The following is a 21,600-nucleotide window of genomic DNA, read 5'->3' on the forward strand; positions in this document are numbered from 1 at the left end:
TCAGTTTATAAAATTACATAAAATTATTTTAATTTATAAATTTACTTTCCTAAAATCTTTTTACAGCTGTAATATTAATATATATTTTAATTTATAAAATAATAAAATTTATAAAATATACTATAAATGAGGGAAAAGTGAATGCGTCGAGAAAACGCAATATCCAAACCTGCGATTACATTTTCCACGTGGACAACCATCTACTAGTCTCATCCGACAGGACTATAAACTCGTGACTCGACGAACACAAGGATAGAAGCCCTAAGTCGGAGTCTCTCTCTCTCTCTCTCTCTCTGGCACACGCTCTTTTTGGGGCGAAAAAGAGGAGGCAGCCATGGTGTTCTACTTCAAAGCCCGACCGGAGGCTGGCGATTACTCCATATTCATGGGCCTCGACAAGTACGAGAACGAGGAGCTCATCAAATACGGATTCCCTGAAGACATTTGGTAGCCTCTAATTTTTATGTTTGCCAGTTTTTGCCGAGGATTCACACAATAATTCACCGTTTTCTGATTTTGTTTCGATTTAGTTTTCCGAATATATCGGTTTTTTATTGACAAAACTGAGGAAAGAGGAGGAAGGATGCAGATTTCAATGTGTGCGCGTGTGCATATTTGGCTTGTTTGATGTCCACCCAGTAAACAAATCATTTTAAACCTAATGGTGCCGCTTCAAATCATGCATCAAAGCCAGATCACGCTCTGGTGGGTGGGTAGCTGTGAAAGTATCGGGAAATTAACCGAAACGAAACGCACCCACAATATCCAAAATAGAAACAATTTCAAATCTCCTAAATATAATTATTCCAGACCTAATTAAAACCCCTTAGCATCTACACAAAGCAAAAACTAGTTGGTTGTTCCTTTTCTCTCTGTTTCTCAGCAACCAAACGCACCCACAAAACCTCGAATTTAATTCCCACGGGAATTTTCTAGAAATTGGAGCCCCATACAGAAAGCACAACCAAAATCCAGTATATTCAGAAATTACAACTAAATTATTGTTAAAAAAATCCGCAAATTCACAAATTCAATATATAGAGTCACCTAAGAGAGAACTGATAAAAAAAAAAGAGTTACCTAAGGGAGCTCCGTCGTTGTCAATTCAATTAAAAGAGAGAGAGAGGGACCGTGCCTTGATGCACAATTAGATTCTCTTAAGCTTGTCTGAACCTTTTTTTTTTTTTTGATAAGTAAGAAAACTATACTTGTCTGAACCTTTAACTGGTGTATTCTTATTAGGGTTTGTTTGTTGCAGGTTTCATGTGGATAAAATGTCTTCCGCCCATGTATATGTAAGATTGCACAAGGGTCAGACTATTGATGATATAAGTGAAGGCTTATTGGAGGATTGTGCTCAGCTTGTCAAAGCAAATTCCATCCAAGGCAAAAAACTGCACCAGATTCAGATTCTTCCTGTTTTTATGAAACAGATCGTTTGATTGTGCACATACTTATATAATATGTAGTCGAATAATTAGTAATTACCTCACGTATAGCAACAAAAAGGTCACACAGATGTAATAAGATCCCCCTACCGGATATATAAAGATTCCTTACCACACTTTAGCTTTGTAGGATACAATCATGCGGTTATCTTTCATTCTTCTGAAATGAGTTTTGTCCTTTCTTTTTTGCTCTGAATGACGTAGCGGCTTTCTGTTATAGATGGCTTACTGTATCATTATATGGCAGGCAACAAGGTGAACAATATTGATGTTGTTTACACTCCCTGGTCTAATTTAAAGAAAACTGCTTCCATGGATGTTGGTCAAGTTGGTTTTTACAATTCAAAAATGGTGGGTCCCCCCTTCTTGCTTGTGCATATTGATATTTGGGATGCTGCAGAGTTTTTAACTCTTTTCTATATTTCTCATCTGAAGATGTGTGAGAGATAACTCTTTCTCTTACTTGATGTCGCCTATAGGTTCGAACTGTGAGAGTGGAGAAACGGATTAACGAGATTGTTAACAGATTGAATAGGACAAAAGTGGAAAGGAAACCTGATTTGAAAGGTACAATTGTGATCTCAGCTTCCATCCAATTCTTTTAGATTGAATATGTTTAAGCAAGTACTCTTTTTGCTCTTTATGGAGGAACTCATTCACAAAATCGGTCCTGCTGCTCTCTAGGATAGTTTGCAATTTTATCTTGTATCATGATTTTCTTTATATTCATGAGAATTCAGATTGAAGTTTTTGGGATTTTAATTCTTCTTTTAATCTTCTATAATCCTGTTGTGATGGTGCTACAAGTCACTCATATATATCATGTAACTGCAGCTGAGCGTGAAGCAGTTGGTGCTGCAGAAAGAGCAGAAAGAAAACAACAGCTGAGAGATAAAGTAAGTTCCATATGCTGCTAAAACCAATTCAGGCACAGAATTCTGTATTGTACCTTGATCGAAGGAATTACTTTGGAAGTACCTTGATAGAATCTTGACATATGCAACCTATCAAAAAAGGAAAAAAGGAAAAAGAAAAAGCTTGACATATGCTCTTCTTGTTGGTGGGAAAGTTTTGGGGAAATATTTATTGAGAAGCTAACATGACATCGAGCTCTTATTCACTTTACGTGCCTGGAAGGCTGCCTAATAACAGCAGATTTCAATTTTTTTCCCTCTGGAAAATCATTTTCAACCATCAACGTCATCTTCCTTCCACGTAATATGTAGAACGCCCAAGGATTAGCATCATGATATCTCTTGGCTCTTGCTGCTCTTACTTGCTTGCAACAGTGCACTACTAGACAAACCCTCCTGTTTAGTATAGTTGAACTCTGAAAATTCCAACTACTTGTGCAATTCTCCGTAGCCCTTCATTTGATTACTTAAGCTGGTTAAAGGAAGGAATAGGAGCCCTCTTCTGGAACTTGACCAGTAGTCATATGTCTTGATAGTTGACTCCTTGTGTGTGGTATGTCTTGATTGTTGACTACCATTCATGGAAGGCATGTTGATTCCATTTTTAATCAATAAACGGTCTTGTTTGAGGTAATATACTCATAATATGCCATTTTCCTTTAATGTGATTGGCACAACCATTCTAATATAGGTGTGAGGTATTGAACTTATCCAGTTTTGAGTTCTCTTGCTTAAAGCTTACCTATCCAAAAAAACAATCTTCTTCCTATGTACTTGGGCTATACCTCTTTTCTATTAATAATATTTTTTTCTTAGTTATAAAAAAGAGGTTATTGTGCTTAAAGTGGTCCTTCCTTTTACCAAAGATTGTACTTCAGTTCACTTGCTTAAACCTGTACAAGTTTCTTTTTGCCAATTAAGTTTTGTTTCTTAGTTAGCATGTTAAGAACTGGGTAGTTTTCATTTCACTTTGCATGTGACCAAAATCACTTTGATTGCTGTAGGACTTTTATATCGTCTGAAAAATGTTAATCCTAGTATGATTTAAGTTCCATGTTTGAGTTTGATTGTCATATTAAGTCCATCCCCCTTCATATTGTAACAAAACTGAAATGACCTTCTGTCTTGTTTATTTTTTCTGTATTTCCTTTAAGCTTACTTGCTCCAGTCGGTTTTGTTTTTGTTTTGTAACTTATAGCAAGTCGATAATTAATTCTTACTCACATGTTTAGTAAGGACAAAACACAGAACAATGTACTGTTGGTAATTCAGTAATTGAGAGTTTACATTTCTGGATAATTGTCATTCACGTTGTCTCTGCAGAAACGACGTGAGGAGATGGAAAGACTTGAGAAGGAGAGACAAGCAGAGCTAAAAAGTTACAAAGGTTTGATGGTCTCTGAAAATATGACATCTAATAAACAGATTGCCGCAACAAGCAAGTCCTTGCAGGAACTGGAAGAAGATTTCATGTAAGCTCATGATTCTTTAAATGGCCAAAAATTACTGGGCCGATGAGGAAGCGTGATTGTCATTCAGTTTACAGTACCTTGTCTTTCCCTGTGGATGTTTACAAGAAATAGCATTTGCAACTTCAATGGAGCAGAGAAAAAAGTTTGGGAGAAGTGGATGAGGATGAGGATGAGATTTAACCTCCCTCCTTTTACTTTCATATGTATAAGAGGATGACGACGACGAACATTATTTATATCTGCATTGGGATAATGGGTGATAAAGCTCACTGTCATATTCATAAACAAAACTAGCTATGTTTACAGTTTTGTTTACTATATTTCTAGTTTGGTTGATTTTTCATTTTGTTTAGATCGTCCCCCTGCAACTCGTGATTGGCCATATATGATGACGGGAGATCTTGCAAATTGTTAGGTTCTATTTACAAAAGCAAGAATTGCATGTTCATAAACCACTCAACCCTGTGTGCTTCGATGTTTAGAAATCAGCAAAGTTCTGGAGGGGTGCAAATGCAATGGAGTCGAGAATGTTCAATCCATTATTTTAGGAGTCTAAGTTCTCGTTTGGATATAAAAACGGTTTCATCTTATCTTATTATTATAATTTTTTTAAATTTTTATATAAAATATAATAAATAATTTAATTTTTTTAAAATTTTAAAATAATCCAAACGGAACTTAAAAATAAAAGGAGTTGGAGATCATGGTCTACTTTTTTGGATGAATTCTTTTTTTTTTCTTTTACGCAAAATTATTATCTGATTTTTCTTTTTAACTGGTTTTTCTTTTTAACTTTTTATAACGTAAATATTCGTGTTTAACCAAAGAAAGCATGAAATATGTATATGCATAACGTAATACCCCAATCAAATACAAAAATTTGGAAACGTAAATATGAAATCAACTCGCATTAAAATGCTTAATTTCAACTGTATTAAGTAACGACTACAACAAATTAAACAAAACAACTCAATAAGAAATAAATTTATTTGGAAATTTTAAGAAATACAAATAAAAAACTCTCATGCTAGACATTAAATTGGCTTCTTTTTTTTTTTTTTTCTATACATAGTATATAAAAATAAACGACTGTAGAACAAACTTGTTGAATTTTTAACAATTTACTAACTAAATGAAGATTACTTTTAATTTTGATGGGACCAAATTTATTATTTATTTTAATTATATATACATTAAATACATATAAAAATATTTTCTCAATTATATATTACATATATATATTTAAATAATTAAAAAACACTAGGGAGCCATGGCCCCTACGGGCCCCTCTGGTTCCGTCTCTAGTTAGTGGTAATGTCATGTAATTTAGGTTCCGTAGACCAATAATATTTTTTAACTTCTTATAAATATATATAATTTTAATATCTAAATACATCTAAATTTATTTTAAATAAACTCTATAAAACTCATTTCAACGTCTCATTTCATTATTATTTATAAAAAATTCAATTTAACTCAACGAAACTCAACTAACAAACGAAATCTTAATATTGTAATTGCTGACATTAGACGCAGAGTCACAGACACGAGACCCTTCAGAATCATATCATGCACGCTTTTTGCGTGCGTATCTTCGAAAGATTTTTCCATCGGAAACATTGTTTTGGTAATTGATTTTGGTGTCCTCTAGATTCGCTTATATAAGGGTTAATTTGAGCTGTAGAATATTCTCATAATACTCTATTATTATTTATTATTATTTTTATTATTCTATCATTATTATTTTTTTATTATTTACAGAATATGTGAGATACAATAAACATTTTTTTACAATTTTCTATCTCAATCATCTTCTAATAAATAAAGAAAATGCTAGTATATTTTAATTTTTTAAAATATTTAAAATATTTATTTTTTATTTTTTTAAATGAGCTGCCCAGACGCAAGAACTGGAAGACCGACTAACATTATCCAATAAATGCACGTGGACTTCACTGTATTTAATACAACCTAGTGATTGAATAAAAAAAATTGAAGGAAATTTTGATGCCGATTAACTGTTGTAATTTTATTAGTGCATCCACATATTAGTCTACCCTATTTCAATTTTTTTTTTCTAAACATCATTTATGATCATATAGTTATATATTAAGAGTTATGTTATATAGTTATTTTTGTATATTTTTGCATACTTTATTGATGTGATCGACCAAGACAATTATTTTATATTAAAAAAAAAAGTGACGCAACCAATCATATTAATGAAATATGTAAAATAGTACGCAAAAATTATTACACATAGAATTTTTGATATATTAAATACATATTTTCATCTTATTTCGGCACTCCATATCACTATTTAAATAAAGGAAATAAGCCATAATCTTTCGTCATTGAGTTATTTACATATTGAAAAATGTTACTTTGTTCATTTCATTTGTCCCTTCATTTTGACACTATGTATTTTAATTTTTTTTTTAATTTTTTGTTTACTTAATAGTTAAAGAAGTAATTATTAATGTATTGATATTTTTTTATATTTTTTAAAAATATTTTAAAATGATAAAAAAATATAAATAAAAAAATTGGAGAAAAATAATTTTTTTTTTTTAACTAGCGATAAAATGGAGCGATGCGCTTTCCATATTTACTTAGCTATGATTATTTGTCTCATACAGTAAATATATGTATTTTTTCATGCTATTTGATACAACGACTTTCACATCAAAGATCGATTCCATATATTTTTCTGTTATTATCTAAATGGCAGGTGGTTTCTTTTTTTTTTTTCTTTCTTTGGCAAGTTAATATTTATATATGATAGCAAATATTATAAAAAGAGATCCAGAGTTTAATCAGTCCAAGATTATAAAAGGCGGATTTTTTTTATTATTATGAAAGTCTAATAAACATTGAGGTATTTGAATTCGGGGTATGCTGCCAAACAAGTTATTTGTAGCGGCCCATCGCTTTAGTTGATGCACCCATCTGTTCTAATACCTATGGATTTTTTGTGTTGACTAGCTTTAGAATGACTGTGATATCAGTGAGCATGTTTCGGATAGACCAGTCTGGTGAAGATGAAGGGTATGGTTGCATTGGTGACTACCTGATTGTCTCCTTCAATGATTATCACAATTATGTTTGAGAGATTGTAGGTTTGTTTAGATATGGAAATGATTTTTTTTTCATCTCATTATTATAATTTTTTAAAATTTTTATATAAAATATAATAAATAATTTAATTTTTTTAAATTTTAAATAATAATATTAAACTCATCTAAAACTATCTCATTTCATTTTTAAAATTTGAAATAATTATATATATACAGATGGTTATATATAAATAATTATATATATATTTTCTTATATGTCGTTTTAATTCAAAATTGGAAACAAAAAGGGTCCCACCTTTTTTATTTTTATTATTATAATTTTTTAATTTTTGAGCCAAAACTGAAGGACCTGACTACCCGAGTTGGAGAGGAAGGGGCACTTGTTACTTATAAAACCACAAGTACAGGCCGACGTTAACACTCCAAAACCCTAAAGGCTAAAGACATAAATCGCACCCGCTCCCTCGCTCCCTTCCTGTGTGTCGTTTTCTTTACTTACAGTCTTTCCCTCTAAATTGTGGGCGTACAACCATGGCGACGCCTTCGTTGGACGAAGATACGGCGAAGAAAGTTCTCCGACAGGTTAAACATAAATGATTTTTTCTTATATGTTTCACTTTCTTTGAGTTCCGATTGGGTTTGCATGTCTGTTGAAATCTTTTGTACCCTTCTTTGCAGGTTGAGTTCTACTTCAGCGATAGCAATCTCCCAAGGGACAATTTTCTCAAGAAATCCATCAGTGAAAGCGATGATGGAAGTATCCTTACTCTTCGATTTATCGATTCTGTCTTTAATAATAATCTCTCCATCAGTTTGCGTTCGTGTGTTCGCGTGTAAAATACGTGCATATTTATGTCTATGTATTTATATGTTTTATCTCTCCCTCGGTTCCCAAGCATTCTCCTTGCTCTTGACTTTAAATCATGTACCGTTTGTTTTGGTGGAGAACTTGAAATTGTTCTTCGAAAATATTATCTTGGTGTAAAAAGATGTTTCTATTCCCCTTCGGAGGAATCTGAAGATTCACCAATAAGGATGTTGAAGTATTAAGTTATGAACAATAAAAGGTTTCGACCCGGGTTTTCGTTTTTTTTTTTTTTTTTAATTCGGGACTTGAGCTTTTGGTTGAATATTGTTTCAGTATGCCCCTTTTTGCTGAACTTGACTGTGAGTATAGTGGTGGATTTGGCTTTGATATGTTCTTTTACTCGGATGAGAAATCATCTCAATTTGGGGAACGTGAAGCCCAATGAGGTCCCAGAAGATACCGTTAAAGCTGTTGCCGAGACCCTTACGAAATCTACTTCTCTAAAGGTTTCTGAAGATGGTAGGTTTTTTGCTCTCATTTTCCCTTTTATAGTCCAGTTTTTCCAAGAGAATGAAGCAGAAGAAAGGATAAAAAAGTTAATCATATTTTCAAATATTTATGAGATTTACCTGGTATAGGAATATCATAATAAGAGTAAAAAAAGTAGAAGAAGAAAGGAAAGAGTTTTTCTTTTAATTAGTGGAGGGGATGGATTTAGTTCTAAGAATTTTGAGGCTGATTAATATTTTTTACATCGTTTCCTTCTCTTTTATTTTTTTCCAGGGAGAAAGATTGGTAGAACTACTGAACTCCCAAAGCCAGAAGACGTAATCGAGCAACTAGACATAAGAACAATAGCTGCATCGCCGTTAGAGTATGGTGTGACCCAAGAAGATTTGGAGATTTTCTTTGGTCAATTTGCCAAGGTATTGCCATGTTGTCATTTTATAACAGTAGGAAACTTATAAAAAAAAATTTGTATCAGTAAGAAACTAAAACAGGAGCATGTTTTTTTTTTTTTTAATATGAACAAACATTAAATGTATCCAAGGCATGGGGAGTCCTGGGAAGTATGCAGCTACTTGTCCAAGGCCATCAATACTCCGGGGCATGCTTCGTCTGTTGTACCTAATAATATTCTCAAAAGGGTTACGTAATGGATCATACATTTCTCTCTAAATTCACCCTGCCAATTGGGGTTCCAACTTCTCAACAATACCATCCCAGATTGTTTTTGGCTTAAAGATGCCCTTAAAGGAAGCCTTAAATACTTCATAAGTAGGCCTGCCACCTACATCCCAGGATCTAGCGAAACTACCAATATATGCGACGGCCCCCACATGACCTATCTCTGACTTGGTGCTAACTCTTTGAAAAACTTAGCCATTGTGTTAGTCTTTTACTAGATCTAAGTCATGGTGGCATTAGACCTTGCAATTCAACATACTTCAGGAGATATATATATCTGATATTTTTAGTTATGCTTCTGTGTATATGAGTTTATTTACCCTTTTCAGGTTAATAGTGTGAGGCTGCCCCGTCACATTGGTGACAAAAGGTTCTTTTGCGGTACTGCTTTGATTGAGTTTTCTACAGAGGAGGATGCTGAAAAGGTTTCGAAGCAAGGCTTGGTTTATGCGGGTGTTGCTTTAGAACTAAAACCAAAGTAAGCTCCGTCCCTAGCTAGGGTGTAAATAAAATTCCTTGGGGCCGTTTTTTGAAAAATTGAATTTTGTGTAGGTTGAGTGCATGCTGGTTACATCTTAGTTGATTTGTTTTGAATGAATATTAGTTTTTTAATGAACCATTATTATGATGTTCAATGATGTTTTTTGGTCTGTTCCAATTAAGGTTAACCATCTAATGGACAGTAGTCTTGTTGAAATAATCAAAATGTTTGTAAGGAACTTAATTGGTCTGATGTTCATCTGTCATAAACGGTGCTGAAGCCTGAGCATCATAATCTCCAATGGTATTGATGTTCTTTATTCTCTGCATGAAGAAGCGGACAAACTAAGACGCTAACTTATAAAAAAAAAATAAAAAAAAAAAGAAGAAGAAGAAGAAGAAGAGAATGGCAAAAACAGTTGAATTTTCTTGCAATTTATTTTTGTTGCTTTCATTTAGGTACCAGGAAGACATTCCTACTAATATGGAAATACAATGGGGAAAATAGTGGTACATTATAATTGTTTGGTTGGGGGTATTTTGCCGGAATTGAAAGTTTGGGCAGGACATTGCATATTGCATCGTAGTTTGAAAGGGGGGGGGGGGGGGTTTTGTATTTTCCCCCCTTTTTCTAATTCATGCCCGTTCATGTTCATTATTTTTATCCTGTCACATGTTCCCAACAAAAGAAGTTTTCAATTTCAGGAGGGATTTTGACATAGAGAGAGCAAGAGAAACAGAGGAACATGAGAAGGCTCTTTCTCTCAGGGGTCCAAATTATAAGAATAACTCAAATGCAGAGTCAAAGTATGTAGCGGATACCACTACATGTTTACTATTTAACTTTCGTAGCCTAGGTGAAATAACTTAGTGTTAACTTCCTTCACAATGATTGCAGCTACCCTAAAGGCTTAATTATTTCATTTACACTAAAGAGCAAGTCAGATGGAGGTTCCACAGGACAAAATGGTACTAATGTCACAGCCAATGACTGCGAAACTGTTTGCAAAACAGGTGGGGTATTAGATTCGTCAGAAAATGCAAATGGAGAAACTGAAAAGGTGGTGGTAGAAAATGTTAATAAAGATGGACAAATGCCTGGAGAGAGTATTGAGATGGGCGATGAAGAAAAGGTTGACGAGGATAATGGTTTGGGGAGTGAAGAAAATGAAAATGAAGACAAAGAGAAGTCTCCCAAAGGTCCCACTGAAATAGGTTGCGAGAAAGAACAGAGAGTTAATGCTGCTGCCTACAAGGACGACATGAATGTTGTTTTGCGTGAGGATCTGAAAGTTGTCTTTCAACAGTTTGGCACAGTCAAGGTATCCTCTGGATTCTTCTTCCTATTCTTTTGCTTGAGATGTTAGATACCAAAATAGATTGAAACTTAGGGTAGACACCTTATCTTCTTGCCTCATTCTTTTCATGTAGTATCCTTTAAAGATCCCACCTTTTCCCAACTATATTTTGATCATAAAACATGAAGAAATATGCCAACCCAAGTGGTTTGTGTTCTTGTTGACAAATTTGCATATCTTTTTCTTGTGTCATATGGTCATTATGTTGAAAAGGATCTTCAGTAGTATCCAAAATGGTTGTGACAATGCTTTCTTTTGGTTAATTCTGACACATTTATTTGTATGTACTTTTTCTTGGTGAAGTACATTGATTTCAAGCTTGGAGCAGATTCGGGATACATTCGGTTTGAAGAACCTGAAGCAGCCCAGAAAGCTCGTGCTGCTGCTGTCCTTTCTGAACAAGAGGGTCTCCTCGTTAAGAATTACATTGCCATTCTAGAACCACTCACTGGTAGGTAGCAACTTTTATCTTCACAATTTTGATAGGTTATATGAAAGCTCAGTATTGCATGATGATTCATTTTCTTTTCCTAGTTATAGTCTTGGAAGGTGAATTACAATGAGCTAGGGTGGGATTTTTATTTTCCATGTGATGGAAAATAATAAAGTTCGTAAATTAGTATTCTTCAGAGTTGCATGCTTTACATTCTGGTGTTTGCCATTGATGAGATGAGGCAAGGCACGCTGAATTCTTGATGAATTTGACCATTGCTAATAGGTTTTTGCTCTGGAGAAATTTTTTAGATTGGTTGCTAATAATGAAACATGTATCTTGCGATACGAATTTGTATTGGCCAGAACTTAAATCCATATAATGCAATTATGCTTGTCTGTACCCTTGATGACTATATTTATAGCCTCAGTTATTTCTATCATGAAATGAGACTAATAGAGTGAGTGCAATTTGTTTTGCCTTGTATACTTTCAGGTGAGGTTGAGAGGGAGTACTGGAGCGTTCTCCGTGGTAGTCAGGAAAAGCACAGGGAAATCAAGGGACACCGAGGAAGGTTAGTATATGAGTATACATGTGTCCTATTTTTACATGTTCAACTAGTTCAGAATGTTTTGGCTGCACTTTTTGTTGTTGTCGTCACCTATGTAATATTTCTCAGTATTTATTTATTTTTCTAATTTATTTGCGCTTCGTAGGGGAGGAAAATACAATAGAGGTGGGAGACATGGTCGCTACAGGGAAAATGATACCGCAACTGGTCGCCCAAATAAAGCCCAGAAAGTCGGAGCCGCATGAGCTATTTTTGAAGCTTCAATCAGTTATGGGGATCATTTTTCCAGGACACCTGTAGACTTCTGGGGAAGAAGAAGTCCTCTCCTTGCTTCTCGATCCCCCGGTGTCTCATCTTTTCTAGTTTATGCAACTTCTTCATAATCTATAGTAATGTATTTTGCTCCCTCCCGTTCAATGTAACTCGACTAATTTAACTTGTCTCTGAAGATAAGTTTGCCTTTGTGACCCCGTGATGTCAAACTTGTGCTTCACAAATTTTGCTAGTTGCTTTAATTTATTACTATTCTTTGAGTGAATCCCACTTATCTCTACCTCTCATGGTAAGTTCCCCATGTGATTCTGTAATTGTGAACTAGTCACCAATGCGCTTCTCTTATCTACCTTTCAGCTTGAGATTTTGAACCTGTTTCGTTCACCCCCATCCAAATTGTGGTCGTGAGATCTTATAATATTTATTGTGGTGCGGTTTATAAGATCATACCCAATGAAAAATAATATATGCTCAACTTATAAGTTTAATTTTGTTATATCAACTATTCAAAAGTCAAAAGATCCGCTTTAAAAACAAAAGATGGGTAGGACTAGGAGAGAGACCTTTATTTAAAAAAAAAAAATGTTATATATTATTCTCTTATTTAAATGATGAAAAATGATCAACACGTCACCTTTCATAATACTTTATACAATAATATTTTAAAATAAGAAATATTTTTATAAAATATCTTATAAAACTAATATCATTTTACTCTTAAATGATACTGTCCATCAATTATTAATTTTTTTAAACGAAAATAAAAGTAATATGTTACAAAACGAGATTTTTGAAATAATACTTTGCTGAAGAAAAATAATTTGTCGGTTCAACTTTTGGAAAAAGACCAAACACCGATTATCAGAAGTGTTGCGATTTCCACGTGTCTATATCTCACCCGTTCACTCACCGAAACCTGCTCGGCCTTTAACCATAGGGTTTGAAACTCCCGAGTCCGCCTTAAATGTTTGAATAAGCTACGGATCCTTTTCGCTCTCTCTCAAATTTTCTCCTCTCTACTCCGAAGTTCATTTGCAGATCGACTCTCTCTGCTACTTTTTGTATATCTTCCTTCGTCTGGATCTGCAAATGCGCATCGTTATGATCACACCATTACTTTTCTCTCCCGTTCGATTCTCTTCGTTTCGCATTCTATAGCTCAGTTCGTTGAGTGCCTACCTTAGGTAGGCTTTTGCTTGCTTTAACTTGAAATATGTTTCTTGGATGTTATTTTTCAGTTTCAACGAGCTTAGGATAGAATCGAATTTTAGTTATTCAAATCAACTAAGCTTGAAATTTATCTCATTTTTCTTGCAATCTATCCAGATTTTTTAATTTAATTTTCCCTGTTTGAGTTCGATGGATTTTAGGTTTTCTTTTGGAACATCTTCAATGTTTTTTCGGATGCATAGTATATTGCTTGCAACACTTTTATAAGTCGCAGATCTTTTCTTTAGTTTCGAAAACTCCCCTGACTGGCAAGAATTTCCTACGATTTTCAAAATTATCTGAGCTAGACAGCACGATTCTTGTTCAATGTCATTTAAGTTCAGTGACTTGAGGGATTGATAGGTGCCAGGTTGTGGTTAATGAATTGGAAATATCTTGGACCTCTTAAGCATTGTTTAACCAGCTCGGCAATAGTTGAATTGTGGATGAAGCTTGTTCTATTTATGTTGAAATGTCATTATATGTGATTATTGATTTCACCTCGAATGGATCGATTCTTCCAATTATGAATTATAGATTTTTTCCCCTATCTAGTTTTCTCTAATATTTTGTTTGTATCTACTCTTTATATATTTATCATATTTTGTTTTTCCTATCAATTTTGACGATTATGCAAGTAATTTTAGGATTTCTATTTTTGTATGTGTTTCGTTTCCTCAGTCTGTGGGTTCTCTCGTGTGAAAAGGTAGCCCCTGGCTCTTCTTAGTTAGAATATAATGATTTGGAGAGCATATTCCAGAGAGAGTTGTTGTCGCATGGGAATTGGGGTATGCAGGTTTACCTATTTGTCAAGAAACTATGGAAGGTGACCAGACAATCTATACTCCTCAAGATGGGCTTGGTGATGGTGGTCAGAAAATGCGACCTCTACACGGGTATTCTAATAGCATCTTGAATCTTTTTTAGTTGTCATTTCAATGTCTCCGATGTTCTTCCTCTGCTAATGTTTTACTGGGCATTCCCTCTTTCTCTGGAACCAGGAAAATCATGTTATCCCCTCAAACTATCATTCCTTTTGCAACATGTTCACTGAACTATCAAAATTATAGATCTGCCTCCAATTTGATATATTAGTTGCAATTATTCCCTCGTTAAGATCTACTCATTATATAGACGATAGTTTGGGGGCAAATTGCATCATGTGTAGTTTGGAGGTAATAGGACAATTTTGATAGTTTAGTGGTCATACTGCAAGAGCAAGAGGAGTGATAGTTTGAGGGAATAAGGTGTAATTTTCCCCCCTTTTTAATTAATAAACAGGTTATCTCAAGCAAGTTTCTGTATTTCCTGCACAACTTTAGATGATACACTATTTTAATTGGTGGTAAAGATTTTTTTTTTCTTATAGTTCATGCCCTTGTGTCATGCCCTACTGGGCCTTTCTTGCCTTTATGGCTGCTCTTTTGAAAAAGAAAAATAAAAATACCGGGAAACAGCTTCTCTCTCTCTCTCTCTCTCTCTCTTTATTTATTTATTTTTTATGTCTTCTAGAACCACACACTAGGAAACTTAACTTCAGGTTGAGGAATTTTTTTCCTATATTGGTAATTTCTCTATTGAAAGCCCTACCTTCTTAGTAGTATAATTTTTTTCTTCTTGGAGATTGCTTACTTCTACCTATATCATGCATAGCTTATACTTGGTTGAGTCAATGACTATTCCATTAGCATCTGAACTGTTTTAAACATTGCACAATGGTTTTTAGGAGGACAACTGGTCCCACGAGGCGTTCTACCAAAGGCCAATGGGCACCAGAAGAGGTAACACCTATTGTTGTTTATAATGACTAATTTTTCAATATGTTATCGTTGCTGATAATATATTAACTGTGTAATTCATTGTTTTGTTTCGTTGATATTGATGATTTTGGATTTAAAGCCGTTTGTTTTTTTCGTTAAGTGAACGGAACGAATTTCCATGTGTTTTAGGACGAGATTTTGCGGAAGGCTGTTCAACGTTTTAAAGGAAAGAACTGGAAAAAAATAGGTATTATTGCGGAACCAATACGTTTCTCTCCACCAGAATATTATCAAACAAATGATGGACTTGCTTACACTTCAGCATTTCTTTTGTCATTGTGCTTTTATTTTATCCTTTGTTATCCTTCATATGTCTTAATCAAATATTTTTCTCTTGTCTATTCTTATTCTTATGATCAATAAAATTTTAATTACTGATAAAATAAAAAAATATTTTTCCTGTGTTTTATATTTATCATTTGTTTCCTATATTTTACATTTATGAGTTATTGGTTGCCTACTAATTTAGACGGTGTACAGTTTTTGAACACCAATGAAAGGATTCTGCTTATTTAATTTTTGAACGACAAATATTGGCATCTATAGGAAAGTAATGGAGGTAACAATAACTTGTAATTTTTGACATTGGACAAGATATCAGAACAAGGGAGGAATTTTTTCAAAAAGGCCAATTTATTTGTTGTTTAGGTTTTGTGTTACATGAATTTGGTTGATTCCTTTCCAAATTTTGATGAAATGAAATGAGAGTCATCAAAATTCTGCTTGAGCTCGTCCGAAGGATTGTTTCAGACAAATTTATCCCTCTTTCTTCCTTCCATTTTTGTGCCACGCTTTCTTTTCATTCTAAATGGGCTCCTATGGGTCCCTTCCTGGGGTTTTTTTTTTCAAATGTTATGGACATAGCTTGCTTTTTTTTTTTTTTTTTAATTAGGCTTACTCGTTTAAGATTGGATCGAGCTTTTGAGGTATGTGTTGAAGTCAAATCAAAATTAAATATTCCAACTGTGATTGTTTCTGCTACGCTGGGCCATGTCCTGGCAATAGGCTATTATCTCTTCCTTGCGGCCCTCGCCACTTGTCTCCAATATCCATCTATTTCTAAAGTTTGGACTGAACCACTTTTGGGTGCAGTTGCTGTACTTGTTTCATCTGACCATTTATTTCTGCTAATGTGCTTTATTAACTATTAGTTGGTGGTACTTTTGATTTTTCATAACTTCTTCATTAGTTGTAAAATTTGGCCATGCAGCGGAGTGTTTCAAGGACAGAACCGATGTGCAATGCCTACATAGGTGGCAGAAGGTCTTAAATCCAGAGCTTGTCAAAGGTCCATGGTCTAAAGAGGTGACTTACAATATCTGGTTGCTATTCATATAAATTCCGTGTTTTTTTTTCCAAAAGTGGCATTAAATGACTCTACCAGCTATTTTTGCATAATGTTTATAGGAGGATGAAATAATTGTAAAATTGGTGAACAAGTATGGTCCAAAAAAATGGTCCACCATTGCACAGCATTTGCCTGGGCGTATTGGGAAGCAATGTCGTGAAAGGTATGACTAAAGGGCTTTTTCTAGCTGATTTAATAGTTTTCTCTTTACCTTGAATACCCCCCTTCCCTTTTGTCTTGCATGTAGCTTGTGTCAGAAATTGTATGCTGCATTCTTTACTCACATGAAGTGATACCACATTTAGGTGGCATAATCATCTTAATCCTGCTATAAACAAAGAAGCATGGACCCAGGAAGAGGAACTGGCTTTGATTCGTGCTCATCAGATTTATGGGAACAAATGGGCAGAGCTAACAAAGTTCTTGCCAGGAAGGTTTGTGCAGTAGTAGCTTGTATAAGAAGGCTGTAATCTGCCACTATTTTACTTTGTTTTAGTTTCTCTAAATTCTTCCGTTTCTTATAAACTCTAATTCTGGGACTATAGGTTTTATTCTTATACTATTCTATAACAACATTTAGAACTTATAAATTGTTTACTTTGTCATATATCTGCTGGTGTGGTCAACAGGTCAGACAATGCTATAAAAAATCATTGGAACAGTTCTGTGAAAAAGAAATTGGATTCTTATCTGGCATCAGGTTTACTCGCTCAGTTCCCAGCGCTTCCTCATATCGGACATCAAAATCAACACATGCATTCATCATCTTCAAGGATGCAGGGTAGTGGAGATGATAGTGGTCCCAAAGGGATAGAAACACAGGAAACATCGGAATGCAGTCAAGAGTCAACTGTTGCAGGTTGCTATAAGTCTTCAAGTGATATGGCCAATGCAGTTTTGCATGCCAGTGAAGAATTCCCATTGACTCGAGAATCTGGTTCAGCTAAGGAACAAAGCTCGAGCCCACCATCTTGTTCTGAACAATATTACACATCTCTGGAAGATGTTGCTTTTTCAATGCCAAATATTACTTGTGAAGCAGATTGCTCTGACAAATTTCTGGAACAAAATTTCTCGCATGATGCCGGAACTTCTGCAGGTGGGGATCACCAGTTTAATATACATGCAATACCAAATATCTCGTCATTGGAAGTGGAGCAGGAATCATCACAGTTGAAAACATATTGTATGGGTACTAATGAAAGCCATGAAACAATGAATGTTCCATGTCAAACTTCAGCGGAGTTGAGAGCTTCTACTTCAACGGGGTGTATAACCATGGGTTCATATAAACTAGAGAACATGAGGATACCTGATGATGAATGTTGTAGAATTCTATTTTCGGAGGCATTAAATGATGGTTTTTTCTCTGGAAATCATACAAAAGTTTCTAATATTGTTCCCTTGGGGGAATGCACTGATTCATTTTGTTGCCAATCATCAAACTGCATCATACCTGAAGCTGATGGAACTTCAGCTGTACAATCTTATTGTCCTCCAAGGTCTGATCTAGTGGGAAGTCCGTGCTCTCAATCTTTTAGGTTCCTATCATCACTTATATCTGTTGACTGTGGTACACTTCTATATGGTGATGAACCTAACCAGTTGTTTGAAACTCAGGAAGAAGGGTTTGTCACTGGTGCCCATGAGGGATTTATTTATACCAATGACTTGACCAATTCTCCTTGCAACAATGGTACAGATAACACAGGAATGCAAGAGCAACCAGATGTAAAGGAAACTTCAAACTTAGTCCCTGTAAATACTTTTGGCTCAGGATCGGATATCACAGACACATGCCCCTCTGTGGGTGAGAGAGTACATGTACATTTGGAACAGCAGGATGCCGGAGCACTATGTTATGAGCCTCCTCGTTTTCCAAGCTTGGATATTCCATTTTTAAGCTGTGATCTGATACAATCTGGTAGTGATACACAACAAGAATATAGCCCACTTGGAATTCGCCAACTTATGATGTCTTCTATGAACTGTATCACCCCATTTAGGCTGTGGGATTCACCATCTCGTGATGATAGTCCTGATGCATTTCTGAAGAGTGCGGCTAAAACTTTCACAGGTACACCATCCATATTGAAGAAACGACACCGCAACTTGTTTTCACCACTATCTGATAGAAGAAGTGACAAAAAGCTAGAGATTGACATGACATCCAGCTTGACCAGACATTTTTCTCACTTAGATGTTGTATTTGATGAAATCAGTACCCAAAATGCACCTTTCTCTCCATCATCCAATCGTAAAAGAAACTTTGGAGCCTCCACTATGGATAAAGAAAATACTGATTGTGCCTTTAAAGGGGCTGAGGGAAAGGGAAGAGATGGCACTTCATCTTTTGATGATAGAAATTTAGAGAAAAATTCTGATGATAGTAATTTGCAAGGCAATGTGAAGCGGCCGACTGCTGATGTTGATGCTAAGACCAAGGTTAATATTGACACTGCTGCCCTTGCCTTGAGTTATTTTACTAGATTTTGTATATTTCTTTTTAAAAATAAAATTTAAAGCAGGATTAGTTTTCTAAAATGAAGTAATCAGTAAAGAGTATCTAACTTATCCAAAAAAAGTAAAGAGTATGACTTTTACTTTGTTAGAACAAATTAAGATGTGGTTACTATTGCAGTGTTGCCAATAAGCTAGTATTAATGTTTATGAGTGTTGTCAATTGTGGGTTAGAATTAAGTTTATGCAATAGGTTTAGTATATCTATGTTTGTGTGTTTGTGTCGTGGTTTCTCTAATTTTTACCTTTGTCAGGTCCAGCAGCCTTCTGGCGTCCTTGTTGAACATAACATGAATGATCTGCTTCTACATTCTCCCGATCAAGTTGGTTCCAAAGCAGACAGGTTGTTAAGTTCAAGCTCTAGAACTCCAAGAAATAAACAATCTAGAAGCTTGGCAGCTGCATCAGACCGAGGCATTTCTAATCATTTATCTTCAGGAAATCCATGTGCACATTTTCGCTCCCCTACTCTTTGTGGGAAAAAGAATGAAAGTCATTCAATTGCAGTTACATGCACTCAATCTGCTTCTTCATCAGCTCCTCTGGAGACCGCTGGCCATAATGTACGGAATGATGCTGGCGTTGAAACATTTGGCATGTAAGATTCAGCCAATTTTTGTTTTTGTTATCAGCTTTCTTGTTATTGCCATGGCATATTTTTTGGGTGATTACTGTTGATAATGTCATGGATGATGCTGGTATCATTTTCTCTTCTGCATGCAACTGCAGAAGTTACTTGTGGGATTTTAATACCAGCAGCATGATGTTGCTGCGCTTAATTTTAATATTCCCTACTGATTTCTTGTTGATCATTAAAGACTTGACCATGATTGTCGCTAATACCTTTGATGATGGTATTTGTTTCAGATTTGGTGGAACTCCATTTAAAAGAAGTATCGAATCCCCTTCAGCATGGAAATCCCCTTGGTTCATCAATTCTTTTCTGCCAGGCCCAAGGGTTGATACTGAAATAACAATTGAGGTATATCACAAATTCTGGTTAAAAGTATTTTGTACAAGGTCTTAGATATGATTTCTGGTTCTTCCACTAATACCCTGGATTTCTTCCAGGATATAGGGTATTTTATGAGCCCAGGGGATAGAAGTTATGATGCCATTGGGTTGATGAAACACATAAGCGAGCACAGTGCTGCTGCTTATGCCAACGCTCAGGAGGTTTTGGGAAATGAAACTCCAAAAACATTGAAAAAGGGAAAATGCAACAACCATGGGAGTAGGGACCAAGAGAACAGTCGTCTACCCTACAGTCATCATGGGAACCGTTCCCACTTGGCTCCAACTGTTATGGTATGACCAGTTTTTCATGAATTTCTCTAGGAAAAACAAAAAATCATATAACTTCCTGGCTCGAGTGTACAACATTAAAAGCTCTATAGAGTTTGGCGTGTACAGCATTTCCTCGAGCGATTCATAAATCAAGAATCCACAATTTTATTCACCTTAAATTCTTGGATTATATTATTATTTATTAGATTCCTAATAAATATAATGAAGTCTTCTGAATTAGATTGTTATGGAACTTTGCAGACAGAGTGTCGCACCCTTGACTTCAGTGAATGTGGGACACCCGGGAAGGGAACAGAGAATGGGAAACCCTCGAATGCTGTAAGCTTGTCAAGTAGTCCTTCTTCTTATCTCTTGAAGAATTGCAGATAGCGGTTTCCTATGACTAAAGGCCTTTTGATGTCATATTCATATTTTGAAGCCAATATATTATATATATGTTCTTTTTTTTTTCTCTTTCTTTTTTTTTTTTTTTAATATTCTTCCTCGTTTTCTTTTCCAGTGCTGGATTACAATTTGATTAAGTGATAGAAGATTGTTCTAAGTGCATTATACTTATTAAACCATGTTACCCTCCTCTCATTTGACGGGCAGACCCTTTCCTCTTCGAAAAGAGGATGCATCTACACGTCGCATTACCCAGCAGAATAATGTTTAGAGTTCCCACATGAACATATTTTGTTTGTCCCCCAGAGCATAACAAAATGCTTTCTCGCAGAAAAAGGCAGACAATTCCGACTTTCTTCTGGGATTCAATTAGCTGAGCAATGAGCATTTTGCCTAGGCCATGTGTAAAAGGAAAGATTTGTTGTAATTAGTTTAGGGTTCAAGCGTTACATATGTTTTATGTTTTTAGGAGGATTTGGATTTGGATCTCTTGGGAGTTCTTAACCAAACTCTAAAGCATAAGGTGAGAGATAAATACATGAAGCGGATTCCATAATAATTTACTTAAATGTTATGTCATTCACTTTATGTAGGTTAATGAAGTGTAGGTAATCCAAATCGCCAATCCGTTGGAGATCTGTTCCATTTGCATAATGAAACCACTAAAGCCATGACCCAAGAAAAGCCCTCCATCTTTTTGTCCTTTTTTCCTATATTGGCGAAGCACTCGGCCGGTATAAGCTTTGTGTAGCCATTGAAATGGATGGATTTTTTAGACTTTAGTGCATTTTTGGGATTGAGGTGGATGATATAGTTTTTACTATTTCAAATATTAATTTCAAATATGTTATATTTATTTGAAAACAATATAAAAAAAAAAATACATTTCGGGATACAAACGACAAAAAAAAATATATATATATATATATATCATTTAATTTTGTAAAGATCACGACAATATCCTTGATAGAAAGTAAAAGGCAAAACTA

General features: G+C 34.9%; 3 protein-coding genes and 1 long non-coding RNA gene across 10 annotated transcripts; 3 read left to right on the plus strand and 1 right to left on the minus strand.

The window, feature by feature from the left end:
* Positions 1–212: 212 nt before the first annotated feature.
* Positions 213–4,152, plus strand: LOC121263604 (coiled-coil domain-containing protein 25-like). Its single transcript, XM_041166579.1, has 6 exons — positions 213–447; positions 1,259–1,386; positions 1,696–1,799; positions 1,928–2,015; positions 2,283–2,344; positions 3,686–4,152. The coding sequence occupies exons 1-6, from the start codon at positions 335–337 to the stop codon at positions 3,836–3,838; spliced, it is 648 nt and encodes a 215-aa protein (XP_041022513.1). The 5' UTR covers positions 213–334; the 3' UTR covers positions 3,839–4,152.
* LOC121263605 lies at positions 934–1,352 on the minus strand. The gene is made up of 3 exons (XR_005940301.1): positions 1,219–1,352; positions 1,081–1,173; positions 934–1,047 (listed from the first exon to the last, which is right to left on the minus strand). It is a non-coding gene; the product is annotated as an uncharacterized LOC121263605 (long non-coding RNA).
* Positions 4,153–7,332: 3,180 nt separating the features above from the next.
* LOC121263607 (la protein 1) lies at positions 7,333–12,284 on the plus strand. Its single transcript, XM_041166588.1, has 10 exons — positions 7,333–7,493; positions 7,590–7,668; positions 8,089–8,238; positions 8,503–8,645; positions 9,237–9,385; positions 10,093–10,194; positions 10,286–10,709; positions 11,049–11,196; positions 11,674–11,752; positions 11,895–12,284. The coding sequence occupies exons 1-10, from the start codon at positions 7,443–7,445 to the stop codon at positions 11,992–11,994; spliced, it is 1,425 nt and encodes a 474-aa protein (XP_041022522.1). The 5' UTR covers positions 7,333–7,442; the 3' UTR covers positions 11,995–12,284.
* A 674-nt stretch (positions 12,285–12,958) lies between these two features.
* Positions 12,959–21,194, plus strand: LOC121263606 (transcription factor MYB3R-1-like). Of its 7 annotated transcripts, none has more exons than XM_041166584.1 (13): positions 12,959–13,206; positions 13,913–14,127; positions 14,958–15,012; positions 15,181–15,238; positions 16,262–16,356; positions 16,459–16,562; positions 16,705–16,833; positions 17,029–18,844; positions 19,180–19,517; positions 19,787–19,901; positions 19,991–20,227; positions 20,468–20,545; positions 20,819–21,194. In XM_041166584.1, the coding sequence occupies exons 2-13, from the start codon at positions 14,051–14,053 to the stop codon at positions 20,873–20,875; spliced, it is 3,159 nt and encodes a 1,052-aa protein (XP_041022518.1). In that variant the 5' UTR covers positions 12,959–13,206; positions 13,913–14,050; the 3' UTR covers positions 20,876–21,194. The 7 variants fall into 7 exon arrangements, with proteins under 7 accessions (XP_041022518.1, XP_041022520.1, XP_041022514.1 ...); XM_041166586.1 differs by having other exon boundaries at positions 12,960–13,206; positions 19,183–19,517; XM_041166580.1 differs by having other exon boundaries at positions 12,962–13,206; positions 19,174–19,517.
* The last annotated feature ends 406 nt before the right edge of the window (positions 21,195–21,600 follow it).

Source organism: Juglans microcarpa x Juglans regia, chromosome 4S (genome assembly GCF_004785595.1).
Source record: "Juglans microcarpa x Juglans regia isolate MS1-56 chromosome 4S, Jm3101_v1.0, whole genome shotgun sequence".
Classification (NCBI taxonomy): Eukaryota; Viridiplantae; Streptophyta; class Magnoliopsida; order Fagales; family Juglandaceae; genus Juglans; species Juglans microcarpa x Juglans regia.

Bases quoted from the DNA above. Each gene is read 5' to 3' on its own strand.
- LOC121263604 (XM_041166579.1), top strand. From the start codon at position 335: ATGGTGTTCTACTTCAAAGCCCGACCGGAGGCTGGCGATTACTCCATA. The intron at 448-1,258 runs GTAGCCTCTAAT...TGTTTGTTGCAG, and splicing joins GGATTCCCTGAAGACATTTG to GTTTCATGTGGATAAAATGT. The intron at 1,800-1,927 runs GTGGGTCCCCCC...TGTCGCCTATAG, and splicing joins GTTTTTACAATTCAAAAATG to GTTCGAACTGTGAGAGTGGA.
- LOC121263607 (XM_041166588.1), top strand. From the start codon at position 7,443: ATGGCGACGCCTTCGTTGGACGAAGATACGGCGAAGAAAGTTCTCCGA. The intron at 10,195-10,285 runs GTATGTAGCGGA...CAATGATTGCAG, and splicing joins AACTCAAATGCAGAGTCAAA to CTACCCTAAAGGCTTAATTA. The intron at 11,197-11,673 runs GTAGGTAGCAAC...GTATACTTTCAG, and splicing joins CATTCTAGAACCACTCACTG to GTGAGGTTGAGAGGGAGTAC.
- LOC121263606 (XM_041166580.1), top strand. From the start codon at position 14,051: ATGGAAGGTGACCAGACAATCTATACTCCTCAAGATGGGCTTGGTGAT. The intron at 16,834-17,028 runs GTTTGTGCAGTA...TGTGGTCAACAG, and splicing joins ACAAAGTTCTTGCCAGGAAG to GTCAGACAATGCTATAAAAA. The intron at 20,228-20,467 runs GTATGACCAGTT...GGAACTTTGCAG, and splicing joins ACTTGGCTCCAACTGTTATG to ACAGAGTGTCGCACCCTTGA.